Source organism: Culex pipiens, chromosome 2 (assembly GCF_016801865.2).
Source record: "Culex pipiens pallens isolate TS chromosome 2, TS_CPP_V2, whole genome shotgun sequence".
NCBI lineage: Eukaryota > Metazoa > Arthropoda > Insecta > Diptera > Culicidae > Culex > Culex pipiens.
The window spans coordinates 113,846,516-113,871,498 of record NC_068938.1 but is presented as its reverse complement, the minus strand read 5'-3'; the positions used below and the strand labels follow the sequence as shown (position 1 = coordinate 113,871,498).

The 24,983-nt window shown below is 39.0% G+C and overlaps 1 protein-coding gene across 10 annotated transcripts in view; it reads left to right on the top strand.

Moving 5' to 3' along the window:
* Positions 1-24,983, top strand: part of LOC120414646 (uncharacterized) — a 214,374-nt gene that overhangs the window by 135,210 nt on the left and 54,181 nt on the right. For all 10 annotated transcript variants that reach the window (XM_052707913.1, XM_039575893.2, XM_039575887.2 and 7 more), the window contains exons 6-8: positions 12,409-12,688; positions 19,181-19,373; positions 21,118-21,692. In XM_052707913.1, the coding sequence (XP_052563873.1) occupies positions 12,409-12,688; positions 19,181-19,373; positions 21,118-21,692 (1,048 nt within the window). The remainder of the gene's footprint in view (positions 1-12,408; positions 12,689-19,180; positions 19,374-21,117; positions 21,693-24,983) is intronic.

Here is a 24,983-nt window from a genome sequence, read left to right as displayed (position 1 = left end):
GAAAAGCTGAGAAAATTGTAGTTTGTTTTTTTTTTTATTTTGTTGATACAACCCTTAGTTGCTGAGATATTGCCATGCAAAGAATGGAAATGAAAATGTAATGTTTTATAAGTCTCACCCAAACAACCCTCCAATTTTTAATGTCGATTTCTCAGCAACTAATGGTTTGATTTCCAATGTTAAAATATGAAACATTCGTGAAATTTTCCGATCTTTTCGAAATAAGATGCTACCCTCTGAAATCATAGATTGGCCAAATTTTAGCTCATTTTGACTCATTCCAAAAGTTACAATTTTTACGAAACCGGCTCTTTATACACCACTCCAAAACATCAAGGTTTTGCAAAGTTATTTGCATTTTTATAAGCGCGCTTAAGTAAAAAAAGAACATCGAGGGGAGTACAAATTCAACCAACCAAACATGGTTTCTTTCATGCTTTTGATTTTTGAACACCTTGTGTAGATAATAGTGGTCCATTTTCAGCAAAAGTTACTCTTTTATGAAATTCCTGATCCTGAAAATCTGAGATTTGAAAAATGCCATGAGCATGTTTTTTTTCCTGAAAACAAAGTAAACCTGAAAAACTAGGAATTATTTACCGTCGGTAGGAACTTGTAACTATGACTCTGTCTCACCTCCAGACCCAATGTCATTTCTTTTGACGATACTAAAAATTTCCAAATACATATCTATGAAGATTTGTTTTACTACAGAGATTTATATCTGGCAGATCAATTTATTGATTTTTTTCTCTAAAAAATGCATACGACTCTGGAAAACGTGATTTAAATTCCAACTACTGGAGAAAAGCAGAGCATGTGGAAACGTACGTGTGTATTAAACATTTTTCATATAGATTTTTTTTGGGAATTTAAAGAACTACTTCAAAGTTTCCGATAACATTGTTTTGAGCCCCAACTGTTTTTTTGTTTTCAAGTATGCCGAAATCAACTGCGTTGCTCCTGATAACGCAACATACAACCAGAAATATTTCAAACATTGAAACTGAAACATTTTGCGCCACAAGTCTACAACATACCACATAAACATACAAGATGCCTCCAGCGGTAACCTCATAGCTGTTCCTCAAACAGACATCCTGTGTCATTCATGAATAATAATCCGACCTCAGCTACCGGAGCATGTGTGTGTGTGTGTGTAGAAACGCCAGTTTCGATTTCCGTTCTTGACTGGCATTCATAGTTTACCGACCCGGCCGTGGCACACGGTGCAAATCTGAATCAGAACTCGTGTTGTACACAAACACACACAAGCCAGCTTCCGACAACCGCCGCCGGTTTAAAACCGGTGTTGTTCTAACGCGAAAGGATTGAAAGCATTCCCCCATTTATTTACGACTCACACACCTATTTAAACATGACTTTCGTCGTCGTGCCCATCCACTTCCGTCTGGATCAACCCTCGGCGTCCCGGAAGGGACCGAACGGAGTCAACTACAACCGGTGTGCACAGTAAATCAGACAGCTTGCCGATTCCTTGGTATGGCCGTGAAATTTGAGACATTGTAGATATGATATGTTTGCTGCGCACATGGTGAAGGCAATTCAACAGCTTGCGAAGGTTTGGAATTTATATGAGGGTGAGTTAGGATGCACTGACAAGAACTCAGTCCAACAAATACTTGTTTGATGTTCAGTGTAACATTCTTAATAAGCTGTAGAATTTATCTCTCAGATCAAGTTCCAATCGGACGCTCAATCGAGAAACCATAAAAAACGCAAATCCTTATGAAAGCTCTAAATCCCAATCGAAACCAACTGAACCAGAGGCAAATTAGCAGTCAATTCCCAGGAATCATCGCCGGGTGCGCGTTAGAATGGCCATCTAGCGCCCACCGATGTCGTCGTAAATCGTGATTCCAATCACAATAAACCACCACCCCAAAGAGCCTGGCCGAGCCGCCAAGGCACCGATTGTTGACAATTTTACAACATGCCGTGACAAAGTCCTATCAAATTACCCCATTCCAGCAACCGACCGCCCCGACGCGCACGCTTTCCCTGGAACTTTTATGGCTGCGAAAAACACAACACTTTCAACCCCCTCCACTCTCTTGTTTGAACGTCGTTTTCCCACCCATCCATCATGGTGGCACCCAACTTTACTTTAGCCGGTTATGTTAGGGAAGTAAACCATCAGGCAAATGGCTTGATTAAACGCAAATAAGGATGCAAACAATCAAATGTGCCGGGGATAAGCGAAGATTTTTTTTTTTTTTGAGACTCATTATTTATTGCAAAAAAAAGTTTATAGAATCTCAGTTAATTTAAAACTAACTCTTATTTATGGGATAAAAGAGCCTGTCAAAGTGCTCCTAATATAGATTTTTTCTATTCAAACACAACTCAATTCAATTTTGTTTCGAAAACGTCTTGGTATTTTTGATTAAAAACCCAACTTGTTAGATTTTTCTTTGCAACATGGAGAGCTTAGCTTGATTCGGAGATATGATTTTTGCAAAAATGTGGTTTATGAAAATCGTTGAAAAACGTCTTTTATTGACGACCCTTACTTGGCTTTTGCCAAACAAAACAATAAATTTTGGTCAAGGAACTCCCAGGCCAAGTCGGAACACTTTTTATATGGATCGTACTTGTTTAACGTGTCATTGCATAATAGCTTTTGAAATGCGATTTAAACTGTTACTTGTCTGCCTGTGTGGATCAATCGGACCGCGCACTCACAATCCAGAGGTCGCCGGTTCGAATCCCGAGGCGGACACAAAAATGCTAAGTGTAAATATAGGTATTCGGTGCCCTCTCCCCGTGCCCATACCTTCACACTTAGCAGACCCGGGAGGCGGAGTCTTGTCGCAAAAAGAACGATACACGCCTGTGGATCCGTTGACGAAACCGCAAGGTTTAAGAGGGCCACATTATAAGGTGTTACGTCGATTCCGTTTACTGTTACTTTCTCCGGTATTTTCAATAAAAAATAATATCCGCCTTACCTTTTTTTTACTTTAATTTATAATTCAAACTCGTTTTCCAAAGTATATCAAAAGTGTAAGCGTTTAGGCATTTTAAGATATGAATTGATCTGAAAAACGATACTTAATCCACCTTTTAGTGGTTGTTGCCTTCCTTGCATTCATAAAATGAATACACTACACAGCAGTGTTGCAAATGAGTGATAGAAAAGCTGTCAATTGATTATCTCTGCACCAAAAATATCCGAGAGTATAGCGGCTGTACTTATAGCATGTGAGATCTCTTCTTGTGTCTCGTGATTCCCAGCGATATCATTCTCTCTCTATCACTCCTCCCCTTTTCCTCGACTATGTGCTCTCACCGTTGAGTCTCTCAATCTCTCCGAAAACTGCAATGAGAGAATGCGAGATGGCTATTAGAAGCCGACCACGCATGACGTCCCATAAAACTGCGCTTGCAGAAATTGGTTTTGTGCCGGCTTTTATGGTTAAACGCTGTGAGGGTTGGATAATCATGCAAGCGGGAATGAGAGAGAAAAGGAAAATGTCAATCGCGAGTGTGTAAACCCGAAAACGTGTTCGGCTATGTTCGGCACTGAGAGTTTCAATAGGGAGAGAAAAGCAGTTGTATTTGAGGCATGAATATTCAGGCGGGATAATTGTAGTTGCTGAGAGTTGATATTTTGATATTTTAACAACCCTGCTACACAGCATCAAAAAAGTGTATAAATAAAATTTATTTTTATCAAAATATCTGAGATCCGGGTTCAAAAAAGTGTATTTAAAATTGCTATTGAATTGTTTGAAGTTTCGATAAGTAGTTCAAAAGTTAAGTATAAAAATGTGTTTTCACATATATCCGGATCTCAATTATATGCATGAAAACGATGTCCGGAACCATCATCCGACCCATCGTTGGTTAGGTAATCAAGAGACCTTTCTAACGAGTCCACAACATTGAAGATCTGGCAACCCTGTCTCGAGTTATGACCACTCATGTGATATTTATGTACTTTTTTGAAGCCGGATCTCACTTAAAAGTATGTAAACGATGTCCGGATCCATCATCTGACCCATCGTTGGTTAGGTAATCAAGAGACCTTTCTAACGAGTCCACAACATCGAAGATCTGGCAACCCTGTCTCGAGTTATGACCACTTAAGTGATATTTATGTACTTTTTTGAAGCCGGGTCTCACTTAAATGCATGTAAACGATATCCGGATCCATCATTCAACCCATCGTTGATTAGATAATCAAGAGACCTTGAGACCAAACGAGTCCACAACATTGAAGATCTGGCAACCCTGTCTCGAGTTATGACCACTTAAGTGATATTTATGTACTTTTTTGAAGCCGGATCACACTTAAATGTATGTAAACGATGTCCGGATCCATCATCCGTTCCATCGTTGGTTAGGTAATCAAGAGACCTTTCCAACGAGTCCACATAATAGAAAATCTGGCTACCCTGTCTCGAGTTATGACAACTTGAATTGATCTGAAAAACGATACTTAATCCACCTTTTAGTGGTTGTTGCCTTCCTTGCATTCATAAAATGAATACACTACACAGCATCAAAAAAGTGTATAAATAAAACTTATTTTTATCAAAATATCTGAGATCCGGGTTCAAAAAAGTGTATTTAAAACACTAAAGTACCGTCAGTGGGGGTGACTATGGGTCAAAAAACGATACACCTCTCGTAATTTCTTAATAACAAAAACAATTTAAACAACATCGAATATCTTTCAACGTAGATTTGTTCTTAGATAGTTTACTGACATTTTCCCAAAATATGGTGGATTTTGATGAACACTACCTTGAATGCCAATAGTTTGAAAATTGACCCAATCTCACCCCTTAGAGGGGGTGACATTGGGTCAAATGAAACTAAAATGATCCTCAAATACAACGATATGGTAAAAACAAGTCATCCAACAGTGTTTCTTGTTCGAGGGAATCGTATTGACATGCTACAATGTTTGAAGTGGAGATTTTAAAACATTTGGGTAGTTTTCGAGCAATTCTAACAAAAGTATTAGAAAAATGATTTTTCGAGACGTCATTTTTGGCCAAAAACGTGCCTCAACTTTAGACAGCTGCCAAAATAACAGGATTTGTTCTAGGAACGAGATTTGTTCAGCGAAGTCATCTTAAGATGTCCCCTACACAACCCTTTTAACAGAATTCAGTTTCAATGAGAAGAACCTGAGAAATAGTAAAATCCGTAAAAACTCACTTTGACCCAATCTCACTCCCCAGACCCAATGTCACCCCCACTGACGGTACCTAAAAATTTGGATAGGGTTGTCAGATCTTCAATCTTTTTTGCTAGTTGGAAAGGTCTTTTGATAACCTATCCAATGATGGGTCGCATGATAGATCCGGACAAATTTTTCATCAAAATATTTGAGATCCGGCCTCAAAAAAGTGTATAAATAACACTTAAATGCTCATAACTTTTGATGGGGTTGTCAGATCTTCAATCTTTTGCACGCGTTGGAAAGGTCTTTCAAATACCTATCTAACAATATATAGCATGATGGGGTTTCTTACAAAAGTCACCCTTTTTACAATCTTCCGAAGTATAATTAAAATCGTTTTTTAGCATAACTTTTGAAGTACTTTTTTAAACTTTATAATATTAACTAGGGTCTTGTGGGACCCCAAGACGGATCGAATGAGACCAAAACGGTCCAAATCAGTCTAACCAGTCCGGAGATAATCGTGTGCATATTTTGCGGTGCACGGACTCACATCCAGACACACGCACAGACATTTGTTCAGAATTTGATTACGAGTCGATAGGTATACGTGAAGATGGGTCTAGGAGGTCGAATAAAGAAGTTCATTTTTAAAGTGATTTTATAGCCTTTCCTCATTGAGGTGAGGAAGGCAAAAAGATGTTTTTTTTGCATCCTTTAAAAAACTTTTTTTTGTCTTTTTCGAACGATAAAACAACTTTTAGTTTTATGTTTTACATAAACGTTTCACAGCATGGGATGACTTCAACTATATTACTCATATTACCCAAAACTGTGTCACCTACAAAATTCTTATAAAATAGCAAAGTGAAGCGTATGGTATGGTGTGTCCACGCATCCTTCTTCCTTTGTAATGTCTGTGAAATGTGATTCGTTCACAAATTCTTCTCTACGGTAAACATAACATAGTAGGTCTGGCCGCTTTAACCTTATCTTAACTTATACTTAGATAAAATGTTATAGAACATTACCATATCTTATATTTTCGCCATAACTCGTAATGCAATTTTCAATCTTACAGTCTAATCTCATTTACCCTATATTAATTTTCAATTTAAATTAGCTCCATATGTCTTAATCCCGCACAACCAAAACGCCACCCACTCATTTGGCTGTAAACGATTTAACACCACATTTGTACCATCGTAAAGTTCAATGATCCGCCAGACGTGCCGCCATGCCCCATGATGAAGCATCCTCATTCGTGTACACGATGCTGACGACGCGCCATTCATCCCTGAAGCCATGAAGCACATGTTCAAATATTTAAACTACACCAGTAACGCCAGGATTCCCGCTCGCCCCGTATCTCTGTCTCACATGGCAGCAGATGGCAATTTCCTTCGCGACTAGTTTCCCGCGGCTCGATGGCACACAGCCCCGGCGGCCCAAATTCGCCTGCCAGAGAGCTTGTGGCGCGCCATTTTTTGTACTTTCTTTTTTTTCGGGAGGACGAAGGATGCAGCAGATTGAGCCTTGTTACCCAGAAAAATTCCAGCCGCCGCCGCAAAGCTCTTTTGCATATCTTTGTGATATTTACTACTATTGGGTGGCGCTACCCAAAGTGGGGGGGAAGTCACCTATTCCCATCGGTCGATGGATGTTAGTTCGATTTTCATGTTCTGGCGATTGATATTCTAGAAGTCGTTGAATCAAGAGGTGAGCGATCATTATCCCAAATTTGTCAGTGATTCGATGCTTACTTCTCTCTTATGAGCCGAATCACTTCTGAATTGTTCGGCCTTCCTTTGGTTTTAGCTCAAACAAGAGGTATTTCCATGGATGCGACTAGGATTTGTGAGTGACTTTCATTTCTTGACAACATTAAAATCCGCGATTGGCCGTAGCGATCTAGATTGCAAACTGGTCCGCATTGCATAACTAACCGGCATTTGCCAACCAAAAGCAACTGCCACGCATCCAAATTCGTTAATTCTAACAACTGGCAACTAAACATTTCTAATTTGTTTCTAATATTCCATTCGAAATTCATTCAAAGTACCGTCCAATAACCGATATTGGAACTATTTTTCATTAAGGCCTGCTTCGATCTCAACTCATAGAGAAGATTGCAAAAAGAAAGCCCTCCAAAGCAAACCCCACTGAACATCGGTACCTTTCTCCTATGTGTGACAGAGAGCTTGAAAGTATCATGCCTACTACACGTCTGCCGCGCTTCTGTGGGGGTTATCCAAAGTTCATTGTTCCCACCCAGTTGTTCTGCCGCGGGCGCTTTCTGTGCCTGCTTGGATCAGCACAGCCTACTGCTGAGCCTCTCTGCTGGCCGCGGGAGCTTTCGGCGGGAAAATCTCTCTGTGTTACACTATACGTATGGTGCTTCTTCAATTAAAACGAAAACTGATGGCAGACAAAGCTCAACAAGGAAGTTGTTGGTAAAGTCACAAACGACGGATTAAAAATGCAGTTTAATCCTGCTGCCACTAACATGCTGCAATCCTTTCCCGAGCCTGTATTCAGGGGGCTGAACTAGTTTTTCGCTTCCGGCAAACTGTCTCGAGTTGGGTCTGAAGAGTTGAATAGGGAGCGATATGGCGATACGTAGATTGTTGAGGGAGGCTCGAAAAAGGGGTTGGGAAAGCGAACTGATGGTGAGAAGTGATATGATCAACTTGTCGGAGATAACAAAGTCGACGTCGTTGTCGTTGGCACCATCGCTATAAACACACGATGAGAAGTGGCCCATTTCAACTTTTTTTTTTCAATGGAAATGTGCTCGTTGGAGCCTATAGAGTGTCAAATTGTTGCGGTAACTTTGGATGAGATAAAACTTTCTTTCCTGATTGAAAAAATGCTGATTATTCTGACAAAATTTAATTTGAAACTACAAACTTTAAATAGCCATAGATTGAAAGACGACATATTCCAATTTACGTTACCCTAAAAAAAGAATGTTTGATGGGTCATAAAACTCCTGCAAAAATTGTTTTCCTACCGGACACACCCCTTTGAGCAGACCGGAATTCATAGCCCATGTGGGCCCAGTTACTTTTCTGTCGCCAATCGTCTGCAAGGATATAGCTGGCTGTTTGCTGCTTCCCAAACCGAATATAGAACATTTTAATAGATTTCTGCGGTTTTCCTACTGGGGAAGGAGCCTTGTTTTATGTGGTTTTGTTGTGTGGATATGAATTCTCAAACGTCAAGCCACACTGACACACATATGAATGATGAGCAGTAGCGGTCAGTTCCCGGTTGGGGGGCCACGATTGGGTGATAAAAGCAATTTGCCAAATTTAATGGTTCTCTTGTGTGGTATAATTTTAGACATATCGAAACTAGGTCTGTGGAGGGCAGTCGTTCAGACAGATTCGATGTGGAAATTTATTTTAGATGGATGAACTGTTGATTGTTAGTCAAACAATGTGTTGATGGTGAGATGAATTCATTTTATATTTTGTGTGATCATTTTGAATCAAACTAACCAAAAATTTAATTCCCGAGGTAGAGAAAATAATACACTGAACAATTTAAAATTTCAAATAATCCCAATAAGCTTAATGACTTTAAGTAATTCAGACTAAATGCAATAAAACATTATCAAATAAATTCACAAAGTTTGAAGATCACTATACATTTAGAAAAATGATGAAAATTTCGTCCGAAACCATAATGAGACTCTTCAGTTAACCTTGTTCTACCCAGATCTTCAAACTTTTAGACTCATTTGGAAGATATCTCAATTACCTGTCTAACGAAAGGTTGAATAATGGATCCAGTTTAATTAAAAAGGTCTTTCAATATCGTTTCAACGATGCAGAATATAAGGGTATTCGAGTCTATTTCTGTCTACTAATCTTATATCCGAATATAGGAGGACCCCGTGGCGCGGTGGTTAGCGGCTTCGGCTGCCGATCCTTCATGTGTGCTAAGGGGCCCGGGTTCGATACCTGCCCATCTCCTCTGGGTGTTCTGTGTTTGTCCCGTTTAGTTAGTAAATTCAGTCTGAAAAGACGGTGTGATGTCTATTAAAAAAAGAGCTTCATGTCAAAAGGTTCATTTTAAATGCAGGATTATAGCCTAACCACATTGAGGAAGAGAGAACAAAACTTGTCTTGTTTTATGTTTTTCTTTACTTACTTTTTAAATTATTCCATGCATTTATCTGGTTTTTGTCAGTTTGCTGTTTTTCATAACATATAACAACACCTGAAAGTTATCTTTTCTAATTATGTTTGGTTTTCATAATTTTCCATTCGCCTTTTTCGATTTTATGGACCTAGATTTAAAAAAAAAAGTGACGATATAAGTTTATAGGATTACAGAAAGAATTGTTTTTACGAGAAGTACCAAATTTCGTAAAATCCTAATTCAACGAAAACGTGTAAAGTATAGCAATTATTATAGTCTTAAATCAAAAAGGAATTCAACTTATTAACGATTATTTAAAAGACAGCATGCTTTAATCCGTTTATGAAAAACAAATCGATTTTTCTTTAAAAAAAAGCTCTGCACCATAACACTTCCTGGTTTTCCTCCTCTCAAAGCCTTCATTCCAGAAAAAAAGAGTGCATCGTGCACACAAAGAACCGAGACAAACAAAAAATAAAAGTCCTGCAAGACGCGCGCGGTGATGAAAATCGAAATCGTCGCGACGACAAAAATGTTCGCTGCCAGACGACTTTTTCTTGCCGGGTTTCGATGCCTTTCCCTAGGACGAGGACAACCAGACCACCCGGAACATTTGCAGCGTGGAAAAGAGGACCGACCTTAATCGGGAGTGTGTTTGTGTGTGCGACGCTGCACATTTCTGCATCCACAAGAAGAACGCTTTTTCTTTGTTTGAGCTTTCGAAGCAGCTTGAAAACACCACCCCCTTTTTTGGGAGGACGGGAAAAAACACACGTAATCATCCACACTCTTGGAAAGCCGGCGAATACTTGTGAGAACGAGGAAGCTGAATTAATTGAGATAATCGATAAGAACTGACTGCTTCATGAGAGCAGAGCAGTAAAATAAGCTTTCATTTGACAGTGCTTTTATCGGCGGTACATTTCGAGGGAAACCAACATCTCTGCAAAGTGCTGAATGAGAGTTAAAATTCAGATGCATTCGTCTGGTTGCCATTTTCCAGCATCCGAGAAAGAAGAGGAGGGGGAAAACTCTTGCGTACGAGGAAAGAATTTTCCAACCACAGAGTAATTCTCTGTGTTTTATGCAACTTTTCATCATATTTTTTAATTAATAAAAAAAATCAGACATTTGTATTTGGCATTAACCATTTTAATTAGTTTTAAACAGGATTACGTACATAAATTTACAAATAAAATATTCAATTAATCATTTAAGAGGCAGTTTTTGTAAATATTGCTCGGTTTGTTCTAGACTTTCTAGACACTTTTTGGTCTCAATTTTGACATATTTGGAATCCTTGAAAAATTTCATGTTAGTTAGAAGTATTGGAGTTATAAATTTGATTAAGAAAATAATTTTTAAAAAAACATTTTTTGTAAAAAAGTTAGATCTTGTTTATCCTATGATCAATACGTCAAATGCTGTAGGCGAAAACCTGTTTTACCCCTATTCCAACAAATTGTTAAAAATATTTTACTTCATTCTAAATTGCATTTTTCCAATCAAATTTACAACTCCAATACTTCTAACTAACGTGAAATTTTCCGAGGATTCCGAATATGGAAAAATGAGACCAAAAAGTGCCGTTATGAAAGCCTACAGGGCAAAACTAACATTGTAAAATGTTTGTTATAGAAATATCGAAAAACTATGAGAAAAACTGCGATTGGCCAAAAAGTTAATACCGTAGGCTTATAGTCCATGAAATTCCCTAACTTTTGACCTATAAGAGTATGGGTGTTGGAGGCTGTTGCAAAAAGATATTAAGGTTTTAAAAAAATCAATTTTTAAAAGTAATTTGCAAAAGCTATGAGAAAAATTAAACTAATACTGGATGTCTATGACACATTTTGAAGGGCTTCAAAAGACCTTTCGAATGCAACTATGAGAGTTGGAATTGATGAAGTTTTACGGAAATGCGAGCAATTTTCAGATTTTTAAAAAGACTCATACACCCAGAATTGGACATCGGCATACGAGAGGATAAAGAGCACGATTCGGTAGTAAAATGGTACTGTGTGCGGACCGAGAGGATAAATCCCGAAACTACCGAGAGTACTTTACTCATGGGTTCATCTTCAAAAAAAGTTTATCTATCAAAAAAAAAGTACCGGTACCGAGACTCGAACCCAAGACCTTCGGCATATTGAACCGTGCCTTTGCCGTATGGGCCACAATGGTTCGGTGACTAAGTGGCAGTCATTTGTCCATAAAAGCCACTCAATAGGATGAACTGTTCCAATGAACGAATGAACACGCGAGAGGAATATACTCTCGCTAAATAGCACTTTCCTCACGTTTCTTTTCGTGAGGACTATCCTCTCGTTCTTTAACTTTGGGTGTACTTACTTGGATTAGCCAAAATTTTGATAAATTTGCCCGGGCTGCTCTATCCGTTAAGAGTTGGCCCGCATCTCCCTTCTACTGCCCTCTCTTTCCATCAAACATTCTTATAACGTGTTCAACTCACTCGCATTAGAGGTCCTTATGGCGAAGGTCGTCCTCTTGCTCTTCATAGTTTATCACCTGCAAAGAAATCATCAACACACCTACTCACCAATTCTACCTCCCCAGATGCAACACTTTGATTTGCCACTTCAATATTAGCCAAATAGTGTAACTTTCACCTTTCACATCCTCTCACTTTATAATTAACAACACAAACTCAACAAATCGACTGCTCTCGTTCAAATCCTGACTTCAAATTACAGACGTAAACAAACCCAAGTTCGTCTTTTAAATATTTATACAATTGTTAATTATATTCAACCAACAAAATTTTTGATTTTCCTAAAACCAAAGCTAATAGTCGAGCACGTTCATTCGAATTCGGGAAATCTGTTAGCTTCTTGCCTTTAGCATTTTCAACAAACAGGTTATTAAAGTAATACTGAATTTTGGTTAATTTAACTGAAAATTGGCAGTGACAAGTACGTTTTTGTTAAAATTTACCAAAATTAAATCAACAATTTTAATTGTTAAAATTTCTGGGCACAGTCTCTCCGTGTACATTTTATGATTTTAATCCAAGAGATTTATAATCCAAGTGAGATTTTTCCGATTTCTAACGAACCAATTTCATTCAACTTTATTTCCAGAATCTCCCCCACTACTTCGCCCACGCACAGGACGAACAGTACCAACAGTACCGGTGGCAGCAGCAGCAGTAGCAACAACATTCGCAGCCCAGTGCACAGTAGCAGCACTACGACTAGCCCTAAAAGGATTAACATCCAGCAGCATCATAATCACAGTAGCAGTAGTGAATGGCGAACGCGAAATCTCGTTCGAAACAACGATTCGAGCACCAGCTCGAGTGAAAAGCCTTCCTCGAACGATAATACCGTGATCGCCAAAAGTCCCACACAAACAACACTGGTGAGTTGAGGATTTGACATTTTGAATATTTAGTTTTCACAATAACAGCAACTTCAAACTTTCAGATTTTAATTTGAAAATAAACTTAACATTAACAAGATGCGATTTTTGCTATCAAATTCACATAGTTTTACTTGATTTACGAATATTAATATTCTTAAAAACTTTTCATAGGTAATTTAACTAATGTAATGGTATAATGGTCATACCAAGAAATACGTCTCTTTCTATCAATTAGTTATTGTATTTTTTGTTAGTTTTTTTTTTGTTCACTGGTACAAATTTGGATGATTCATATTAATAGAATAAAGGAATGAAATATTGATGCCTTTGAGTTCAAGTTCAAATATTATATGATTTATCAACGTAAAAAACTTGTTATAAAAAAATTAACCAATTTACATTGTCACACAAACCTTCAAAAAAGTCGCACACCATTCAAATTTACCGCATGACATCGTTGTCCTTTGTGATTTCAGCCAATTTTTATCATTCGTGGGAGGGAAATGAAAATTTTATGTCCTTCAAACAAAATGATGCTTTTACGACCTCCTTCCTACCCCACTGCTCCAAGGACGAACGAAGCAGCAACAGTTTGAAGCTGTAACATACCTGCACAACAAAAAAAGGGACGACATCATGTGGTTAAAAATAAAAGGTCACGGTTGGGCAGATATCAATTTTCGCACACATCAGATAATAAACTTTCCGTCTCAACGCCAAACCGGGTCCACCCAACGAGCGCGTTTGTCCGGAAAGGTTGACACCTTCCCTCCCCACACAGAACAAACAGATCGTCCTGAACAACAACTCAGACACGAAACTCTTTGCGTTTACCTTGTCTATTTGTTGGTGACACCTTCCGTACATCTCATCAGTCGGATGTACTAACTCGGTTTTATTTTTGGTGATGGGTTTCCCGATCCCTGGGTGTCGATTACTTCGGTTTGCCAAAACGTTGTGTGATAGATTTCACTCAATCATTCTGACCCCCGAACGTCCCAACGTGGACCGGTGAGCCATCACCTGGAGTTTCCCTTTTGCATGTTACCGTCGTCAGGTCGTCACACACAAACCGTATAGCCTAAAAGGGTGAAAATGTGCCACATATCTCTGTACCTACCTCTAGGTCATGCTGAATAATAGATGATTGGTTGACGCCTTCCATATGGTTTGAGGTTAGAAGGCTCATCACCCAGAGGCCCTCTGGTGGGTCTGCCAAACTGTTCCATTTCCGAAATGTCACGTACATTTCAAGATCCTTTGACGTGTTGTTGCCACAAGGTAGAAAATTCTGGGGCCCTGTGGGATTGTAATTACAACAGCTAGCTTTTCATTGAACTCGCAGGAACTTGTGTAAAATCCTGATTTGCTTAGTAGTAATTGTTAAGCTTAAGCAGATGCAAAAAATATCATAGATATATGCTTTAATTAGTTTTCTCATGATATAAGTTTTAGGTACTACAATATACTCTCTGATATATTGGTGCAGATTTTATCAGTTGATGGCTTTTTCTATTACACTGGTTATAAGTTACCCATACTTATATACATTTTTTTGTTTTTCTTGTCTGCTCTCACAAAATCTCACAAAATCTAAAAAAAATTGGTTCTATATGTAAACAATGACCCCTCTAGGTTGTTGCACATTCCAATGGCATGTCCCACTTTTGTATTGTTGGGTAACGGAAAATTACATAGGTTTTAAGCTATTTTTGGATTTTCATTTTATGAAAATACGTTTGCACGATTTTGAGTAAGTCATCAAATCGGATGTCAAATTTTACAGAAATTCTCGTTCTCACCAAATTTCCAAATAATCATCATTTCAAGCTGCAAATTATTGAAAAACACGTCTATTTTCCAATGATCAAAAATGTAAGGGGTTTTACCGCCGGGACCCGTGGTGTTAGGGTAAGCGTGGTTGTCTCTCACCCAGTTGGCCTGGTTTCGATCCCAGAATGGCAAATTTTGAGACTTGATTTGTATGATAACACCTTCCATCGGACGGGGAAGTAAATGTTGGCCCCGGTCTAACCTAGAGGTTAGGTCGTTAGCTCAGTCCAGGTGTAGGAGTCGTCTCCCTGGGTCCTGCCTCGGTGGAGTCGCTGGTAGGCAGTTGGACTAACAAGCCTTTCCAACCAAAACCCGTTAAAGTTGACTCAATAAGTAAATTTTGATAATTTTTTTTTAAATTGAGATTTTTTTAAATTAAAGTGCAAACATTCATGTAACAGTAACATTCAGTAGAAACATTCTCTTCCCTGTCAATATATCATTGACTTGAGGAGCCGGCAATCAGAATATGAAAAATATAATTCAATTGAATAAGTAAAAAATATTCAGAAAATAAGTTGCTATTTAGAGTATCAATATCAGTGTTTCTTAGGAAACTAAATAAATGTATTAATATCAATTCGCGGGTTTCCGTGTAAATTGCAAAAAAAAACACTTTCTTGGTCTTTGTTCTGATTTTGATTTTTAATATAGTTTTTAAACAGTGAGATAAAACATCTTTTAAAAAATCGAATTTGCAAAATGTCGTCCAAAATTCAACTTATTTTAATCTTTTTGGCTGGACAAGATGTTAAATTTAAATGTTCCTGTTATATTAAATGTAAAAAGATAAAATAAAAGAAATTCAGCGAAAACTTTGTGCTATATTGAGCCATTGCAAATATTTTTTTAAGTTTATGTCCCTCGACTCTGACCATATTCGAGAGGGGGGCAAAAAATAAAAGTATGAAAATTGAAATATCGAGCCATGGTTTCAACATTTGAATGGAAAAGGTGTTTTAAAAAAAAATATGCATCTGTCCAGTAGTCTTGCAAAATATTTAAGTTTTGACGGAAATTTTATTTTTTTGTGAGAAATGATAGTTTTTGCTGTGCTGTACATTGTGATTTAATAAAAATAACTAGTTTCTTCTGTAATTTTAACATAAAATTTTCAGAGTTATTTCAACGTTTTCTAAGTTCGTGAAATTTCCGTGAAATTTGATGGTTTAAAATTAAAGTCCCCGTGAAATTTGCCGTTTTTGAGCGTAAGATTTTCTAAAAAGAATCATCATGATTTTCTAAAACAAATCATAACATATTTAAATTATCTAATTTTACAGATTTTTTATTTTCAATATTTACTACACTCTATCCTTTTTGGTGGTTGATGTCTTCTAAAAAAGCATACTTTCATGTTTAAAAACGTATTTAAATTGTCAACAAACAAAAGAACAACACGTCACGAAAATAAAAAACTAACTTAATCCACCTATGTGGTTGGTGCCTTCCTCGCTCTTTTCCAACAATGAGTGATATGTGATATGATGGGTTTGGACACAAATTACGTCTAATTTCGTTAAGTTCCGGAATACAAAAAAAACACACATATATCACTCAAGGGCTCATACGATGCATAATAAGTGGTCAGAACTCGAGATAGGGTTGCCAGATCTTCAATGTTTTAGACTCGGCCTTTCAATTACCTTACCAACGATGGGTCAGATGATGGACCGGACATTGTTTACATACATTTAAGTGAGATCCAGCTACAAAAAAACGTACATAAATATCACTTAAGTGGTCAGAACTCGAGACAGGGTTGCCAGATCATCATTGTTTTAAGCTCGTTGGAAAGGTCTTTTGACTACCTAACCAACGATGGGTCGGATGATGGATCCGGACATTGTTTACATACATTTAAGTGAGATCCGGCTACAAAAAAAGTGCATAAATATCACTTAAGTGGTCAAAACTCGAGACAGGGTTGCCAGATCTTCAATGTTTTATACTCGTTGGAAAGGTCTTTTGATTACCTAACCAACGACGGGTTGGATGATGGATCCGGACATTGTTTACATACATTTAAGCGAGATCCAGCTACAAAAATAGTGCATAAATATCACTTAAGTGGTCAGAACTCGAGACAGGGTTGCCAGATTATCAATGTTGTAGACTCGTTGGAAAGGTCTTTCGATTACCTAACCAACGATGGGTCGGATGATGGATCTGGACATTGTTTACATACATTTAAGTGAGATCCGGCTACATAAAATTACATAAATATCACTTAAGTGGTTATAACTCGAGACAGGGTTGCCAGATCTTCAATGTTTTAGGCTCGTTGGAAAGGTCTTTTGACTACCTAACCAACGATGGGTCGGATGATGGATCCGGACATTGTTTACATACATTTAAGTGAGATCCGGCTACAAAAAAAGTGCATAAATATCACTTAAGTGGTCAGAACTCGAGACAAGGTTGCCAGATCTTCAATGTTTTAGGCTCGTTGGAAAGGTCTTTTGACCACCTAACCAACGATGGGTCGGATGATGGATCCGGACATAGTTTACATACATTTAAGTGAGTTCCAGCTACAAAAAAGTACATAAATATCACTTAAGTGGTCAAAACTCGAGACAGGGTTGCCAGATCTTCAATGTTTTATACTCGTTAGAAAGGTCTTTTGATTACCTAACCAACGACGGGTTGGATGATGGATCCGGACATTGTTTACATACATTTAAGCGAGACCCAGCTACAAAAATAGTGTATAAATATCACTTAAGTGGTCAGAACTCGAGACAGGGTTGCCAGATTATCAATGTTGTAGACTCGTTGGAAAGGTCTTTCGATTACCTAACCAACGATGGGTCGGATGATGGATCTGGACATTGTTTACATACATTTAAGTGAGATCCGGCTACAAAAAATTACATAAATATCACTTAAGTGGTTATAACTCGAGACAGGGTTGCCAGATTATCAATGTCTTGGACTCGTTGGAAAAGTCTTTCAATTACCTATTCAACGATGTATAGCATGATGATGTTTGGTTCAGTTTACTGCCATTTATTCAACTTCTGAAAATATGCGAAAACACATTTTTATACATAACTTTTGAACTACTTATCGAAACTTCAAACAATTCAATAGCACCGTATGGGACCCTAAACCAAGTCGAATGCGACTGGTTTGGTCAAAATCGGTTCAGCCAGTGCTGAGAAAACTGAGTGACATTATTGGTCACATACACACACACATACACACACACATACACACACACATACACACACACACATACACACACACATACACACAGACATTTGTTCAGTTTTCAATTCTGAGTCGATATGTATACATCAAGGTGGGTTTTCGAGCTTAAAATAAAAAGTTCAATTTTGGAGCAGGATTATAGCCTTACCTCAGTGAGGAAGGCAAAAAGGATTTAGCTTCTTAATTTAGAACGTGAAATAACTTGCCAAATTTGGACAAACGCACATATGAACGAAGTTGACTTTATAGCTGTCGGCCACCATTGCTAGTACCAACCACTAGTGTCTTCCTTTTATCTACAAGGACTTCGCCGCCCTGGGCTCCTAAGTGTTTGAGTACGGCACGGAGCGACGGCGCCGGATACCCATATTTACACAAAGAATTTTAGAGCGCCCGCCGCGGGATTCGAATCAGCAACCTCTGGATTGGTAGTCCAGTGCGCGGTCCGATTGATCCACACGGGTGGGACAGACAAACGCACATATTCTATCCTGTTATTAAACTGAGCATGAAAAAATAGTTTAACTTTACTAAACCTGATCTCGGCAAAAAAAAAAAGTAATAAAAACTCGGAAAAAAGTAATAGCTTGACAACGTGTGTTATTTTTCTCTCCATACAATTTTATTACTCAACATCAAAATCATTCAATCTTCGCTAATGGATGCCACGCTCTGGAATGAATGTCGTATGCAAATAATTCTAATAAATTTGCTCAATTTAAATTGGCATATACCGAGCATATCTGTCCACAAAATAAAAGGACCGAAAGAGACCAGCCGAAAACTGTCTCCCAAGTACGATACTTGCTCCCAACACTGGCTCCCAACGAGTGAAGTAAACGTTTTGCGGGCAGGATGCTATCCGAGTGTATTTGATTTTCGTTGTTCCCGACCATAACATATCTTAAACACCCATCTTCAACATCTCCCACAGTCTATCTGCTGCGGGACGGAACGGTTCCTGATGCTTCTGGCTCCGGGTTCTGGCCCCACACTATATATTTTCTGTGGTCTTGGAGAAGCTCCGCCAACTCCGAGGACCAAGACCGGCAAAACGCTGTAGTGGCATAACATGAAAATTTTGTCCTACCAATTTCGTTTTACCGACATAAATCACATCAAAATACAATCTCAAGCGAGGAATCTGAAGCAGTTTTCGGTAGACTACCGACAGAAAAAAAAGAAGTTAAAATATATTCCACCCTGTATCGTGCAGAGACGAAATGGGCAAAAGCCGGAACGATTATGGTTCCACTTAGCAGAGATCCAAGCTGCTGCTGTAAGAATTTTCAAGCGAAACTATCCTAGAAGATGTTTGCTCTAATCCTGCGGAAGCGCACAAGACTTGAAAAATACATTTCACTAATCATACCGCATTTACAAATCTAATATTTGTGTAAAAGCTGAGTATAGTTTACATCTTTCTCTCTCTCGTTTCAGCCAAAGACGCGACCCTCCAACGTTTTACCCACGCGATACGCAAGTCTTCCATGTTCCAGCCCGCCCAAACCAACCGGACCAAGCGAACCGCCGCCGAGCGGAGGCAGTCTAGACGACGACCGGAACCAACTCGGGGGCATCGGGATCAGCGCCGTACACGACGCCGTCCTGCGGGGGATGACGCGGATGCCAGGTTAGTTTTACAATAAAAATCTTGATCAAATAATGTTTTAAATAGTTGTGGTGTGTAAATACTTTCCAAATTTGTAAAGTGCAAAAATTTACACATTAAATTTTTGAAGAATTCAGATATAAAATTTGACGTCTGCATAACTTTAATGCAAGAAAACATTAAAGTATGGAATGTGCAATAATAATTTCACGGCGAGTTTTTATTTGGCTAATATTTCTCCAACTTTACGAGTATCCAAATCCTTGGAACCTAATCTTCTTCATTCCCCCCAACGCCAACCACCACCCGCGGCGCTCATCAGCTATCTCATTAAGCATCATTTTTATCCCTTCCGTCGCCAGTAAAGTGCGCCACCGGGGATTAGAAAATCCTGTGGGAGTTAATGTCGCGTTATTTACCCCAAACGGACACCCTTCCAACTCAAAATTTACGCTGTCCCCGGAAGGTAGAAGCTCACATTACTTGGTACAGTGCACGATGGTTCTTTTTTTTTGTACAATTTCATACCCCGTTCTTAAAGCGCGTTCGAACACTTCCGGGTCCGTCAATGTACGCAAAATTCAGCTTTTGGAGATGAAGTTGCTTAGGACTGCAAACTGTGGTATGGCGTATGCCTGGAAGGCCACTTACGAATTCATTTGCATGTTGTTTGAATAATTTGTGCAGTTGAAGTTGTAGGGATGTTTCGTGGTACTGGCGAATATCTTTTTCTTGAAGTGGGGTGATTATGGATCAAAGAACTAAACACCTCTCGAAATTTCTAATAAAAAAAATATATCGGAAAACTTGTAACGTGAAGGATTGTTCCAACATTTTTCCAAATTATGGTGGAATTTGATGAATTCTACACAGATAGAAATCCTGTAAATAAATCCGTAACTACACGGAGAAAAAAGAGTTCCCAAAATCGTGAACAAGCGTTCACGAAAATGGGAACCTCGAACAAAGTGTAAAAAAAAAGTACCATGGCATTTGAACATTTATTTCGTGGTTCCCATATTCATGAACGCTTGTTCACGATTTTGGGAACTCTTTTTTCTCCGTGTATATGCTGTCGAATTTTCAAAGATTTAAATTTTTTCAAACTCGTCTATATTTTTCATCCATTTCGCTGATTTTTTTTAGATCGACCATTTTTTATCCAAAATCGGAAAAGAATGTTTGTGGAAAACATTTCAATGTTTGCAAATTCGACAACATAAAGGGACCTTAAAGGGATCGTTCAAATATTACGTCACCAAAGCCAATCGTTTGAAAATTAACCCAATCTCACCCCTTGATAGGATTTGTGCTAGGAACTTGATTTTTTCAGCAAAGTTTTCGTAAAATGTCCCTTGGACAGATTTAAGTTTCATTGGGTCATCACTTTGACCCAATCTCACCCCTGTCGTGACTGAAGCCCGCAGATCTAATCACTGAATGATAAAAACTCCGAACATTGTTTTTCTAAAATAAATTAATAATCAAGATTTCTTGGTGGAAAAACTAGCAATTGTTCAAAGCAAGCTTGAAACATTATTCAACATCATCAAAGATATTTCCCTCGTTGTGGTCGATAAATTTACGCTGCGACTTAAATTACACACATAAATTACGACGGTCCTTAGCCAGTTCAAACTGGCGGCCATCGACGTGATTTTACGACCATCAATGATTACGTTTGTACGATTATTTCATTGCTTGCGTTCAAAGTCAGCTGAGCGAGCATACATAATACAACGTTCGATTTTCTCATTTTCCGCAGAGCCCATAGTTAACGAGCACCCGGTGACCATCTACCCCGGCAGGGCGTCCCCACCCAGACGCCTTCCCTCCCGAAACCTGCCCGGATCAATCGAACGACACGGGTCTGCTGCCGCCACCGCAGTCTGTCGACCTGGCAACTATCCGTCGGACAACTCACAGTCCTCACAGGAGACCTCGTCCCCGGAAAACAACGAGTCCGAGAACAACTCGTCCCTGTCGCCCACCCATGGAGTGCCACTGAACATCAACTACAACCACGGTCTGGTTACGAATCGAATATTTGCCACCAGCAGTGCCGTCGAATTCACGCGACCAACGCGGCCACGCAATGGCAAGCAGCCGAGGCATGAGGATAGTGACGAGGAACGGTTCTCCGAGGACTCGTTGGAGGAATCATCACTGCCGCCACCCCCGGGACCGGTCACGGTGCCACCCCCACCGTCGCTTTCAGCTCCGGTCACACCTAGCAAACGCCACAGCATAGCCTGGGAGGTGAACCTGGACGATCCGGCCAGCTTTGGGGATCCGTTGACCACAGCCAAACCCGCAACCTCCGGCTCCGGATGCAGCAAGGTGAGTGCGATTAAACCGCAGAGTTCCTTTTATACTTTATTCATTCATTAACCCACCACATCCACTTCAAAAGCCCGGGACTGAACGGGTAGAAATTAATGTAAATATCATTAATCATGATAAAACATCGATGGAGGCGCATGGTGTGTCAAACTAAACCACAGCCACCAAGCGTCTCCATCAAACTATAGTTCTTCATTAACAAAAAATCAACCCTTCCCTGAGCCAGTTCGATGCAAGAACAACTTTCCACTGCCCAAACCGGAGATAGCTTACAATCTGGCCAGTGTCCATTTATCACAAACTCATCAAAACTTACTGAAGAAGGCTATCCACTTGAGCCGGCTCAAGGACTTGACATCTTTCCCACCTCTGCTGCAGCCTTCCTAAGCCGATGCGGGGCTCGTAGAATGGAAACGATTTTCCCAGCAATCTGCTCTCAGCATAACAACTTCCTTATCTCTTTAGGTTTACTTCTTCGGCCCCACGCCGCAACTTTGCCGTGCCAAAAGTGAATAAAGACTTTTCCACCCTTTTTTTTTACCCCACACTAGGACCGAGTGGAAGAGAGCAAAAACAGCTATCAAAACACTTGTCCATCTGGCGTGCCTGCGCGCCCATTTAAATTATTCACTCGATCGGAAACCCTATCAAATAGATATAAACGACCTGGTCGGGCTCAGGTATGAAGATGATGCAGAAGAAGAAGAAGAAAAAGAAGGACGACTTCTTGGCGTTGCCATCCCCCATCTGTCAGTCACGTCGATTATTTATGTATCCATCTTACGGTACGGACGGACAAGTATGAATACATTAAACCTTAAAAGACACAGGCCGGGCCGGCACACCATCTGTCACAACCGGTGAATACATGCAACTTATATGTGGGTTAGGGTGGTCGATAGTTGGAAACTGATTTTGGCCATTGCTTATATTCTAAGGACAATATTTACAAAATAAAACTATTATATACTCTCCGTTTTAAGCTGTTAGCGTGCGATATACACGTCTTCAAATATATTTTACAAAAGTTGAGCTATGGATTATCTTGATTGTAATAGATCTATTACACTTGAATTAAATTGCTATCACAACTCAATTTTACCCAAAAGCACGTGCAACAAGATAGCACGAAAACGACGACGTGTTAATGAGATTTCAGATGTGATTTAGACCAAATTAAGGATCTAATTTTCTGTAATTTTTATGGTGCAATTATCCATCCGCATTTGTCATTCCAAGTTGTGGAAAATATTCTTGTGTGTATTACCAATAAAGATAATCCATAGCTCAACTTTTGTGAAATATATTTGAAGACGTGTATATCGCACGCTAACAGCTTAAAACGGAGTGTATATATAATAGTTTTATTTTGTAAATATTTTCCTATTGTATGTATTGTATTTTTTTATAAATTAAAATAACCGGGTTCAGGAAAATCAACGCCTCCAAAATTTCGAGTCACCTTCGAATTCTAACCAATATAATATTACTCAATGGTCGGTTTGTTGAATTTCATAAAATTCATATCGGATTGAAAATGGACTCGGAGGTCACAAAAACCAGTTTACAGGCCAAATTTGTCCTGTTGAACTTTTTGAAAGCGTTTATAAGTTTTATTTCTGAACCATCCAAAATATTTCAATGTTGTATCCACATTTTCTTGGGTTTGCTTACAAAAAGAAAATAAAAGACCACCCTAACAGTCCACCCCCATTGAATCCATATTGACTTTCCTCCAGCCGTGGGAACACGGCAAGGATCGAAAGAAACATGGATGCTTTTATTTTCATAATCCGACGATCCTATCAAAGGCAACCTTTTATTATGAGGAAACGCTTTCTATCTCCCTCGCTCACACTCTCTCGCTCTTATCTATTGCGAATAGATACATGTCGATGATGGACAACGGAGCCAAAAAGAAAGCTAGACCGTTCTTATGAAGGAAAGCATATCGTCGCCATCGTGCTAACTTGTCGTACGTGCATTTTGAGTTAAGAACGCCATTTTGTGCAGCACAATGCCTCACCTGTTGACCTTCACAGATCCTCAAAATTCGATTTCAATCCTGAGATATTCACCAAAAACCGAAAAAACTCCGTGCATTTTTGTCACTTTACATATGAAAGTAGTTTCAATCTTGTCGTGCTATCTTGTCACTCCCTGAAAATCGATGTAAGTGTGACAATTGGCCAAAGGGATTTCAGGTCAGGATGCGTTTGACGCACGTACAAGTCAGACTACCGTAAACATTTGTAATTATAACTCGGGACTCCAGCAACCAAATACAACCAAACTTCGGGACAATGCACAGAATGGTCAACCAAACAAAACGTGTTTGTTATTGTTTACAATGTGTGCTTTCGTTTTTGTATATTCAAGGTCAAACATTAAAACGCGTTTTTCTCGGAACGTCGAAATGGCGGGTGCGACATGATAGCACGACGACGTCGATATACGCGATGTGTGACCGGCTTTTTCTTTGGCTTTCCACCTGATGTGCATGGGGCTTGATATTCTTGGAAGATATCTATGGATCGGAATTGAGGGACACTTCATAATTTCCGGAAGTTTTTCATGAATGCTACGGAACGATGTGAAGAAAATCACTTTAGATACATGCACAAAACCTGGGTGATGAATAGAGAGAATGCGTAACGTGATTTTCGAATGATCCCACTTTGTTTACTTCTATAAAGTAGGAGGCTGTTCAAGCACAAGCATGACTTTTTTCTTACTGATAAATGAGCTTTTTTATAATCAGTAGTATGTGTTTAATTTTGTCTAATTTTTTACGTTTTTTTCCTTGCAAATTTTGTGTGTTTTCGATCGGTTACAAGACATTTTTCATTTTTACGGGTGACGAAGAACTGCGGCTAGAGTGTCATTCTGCGGTGTCGCAGATAAATTCCCTGGCTGATTTTGTAATCCTGCAGCTCTTCCTGGTCCAGCAAATAAACATCGCTAATCTCAGCGAAGCTGATCCAACAAACAGAAAAGATTTTCACTAAACCAGTAGGTTTTCAAACGGAACCAAACGATAACGACAGCTTCTGGATGGATACAACCGTATCGACTTCATAAACTACTTCCATCCATAATTTAAAAAAAAATAACGATCTCGCCTTCATTTTTCTTAAGATATGTTGACTTCAACATCAGGTCCTCAAAAGCCACATATCTGGATTTTTTTTAAAAAAGGTCCAATAAACCAAATTTTCAGTTTTTGCTTTTTGAGTGTTTTTGAAACCGTCTTGAGTCAGGGATATTGACAAACACCCAAAAAGCAAA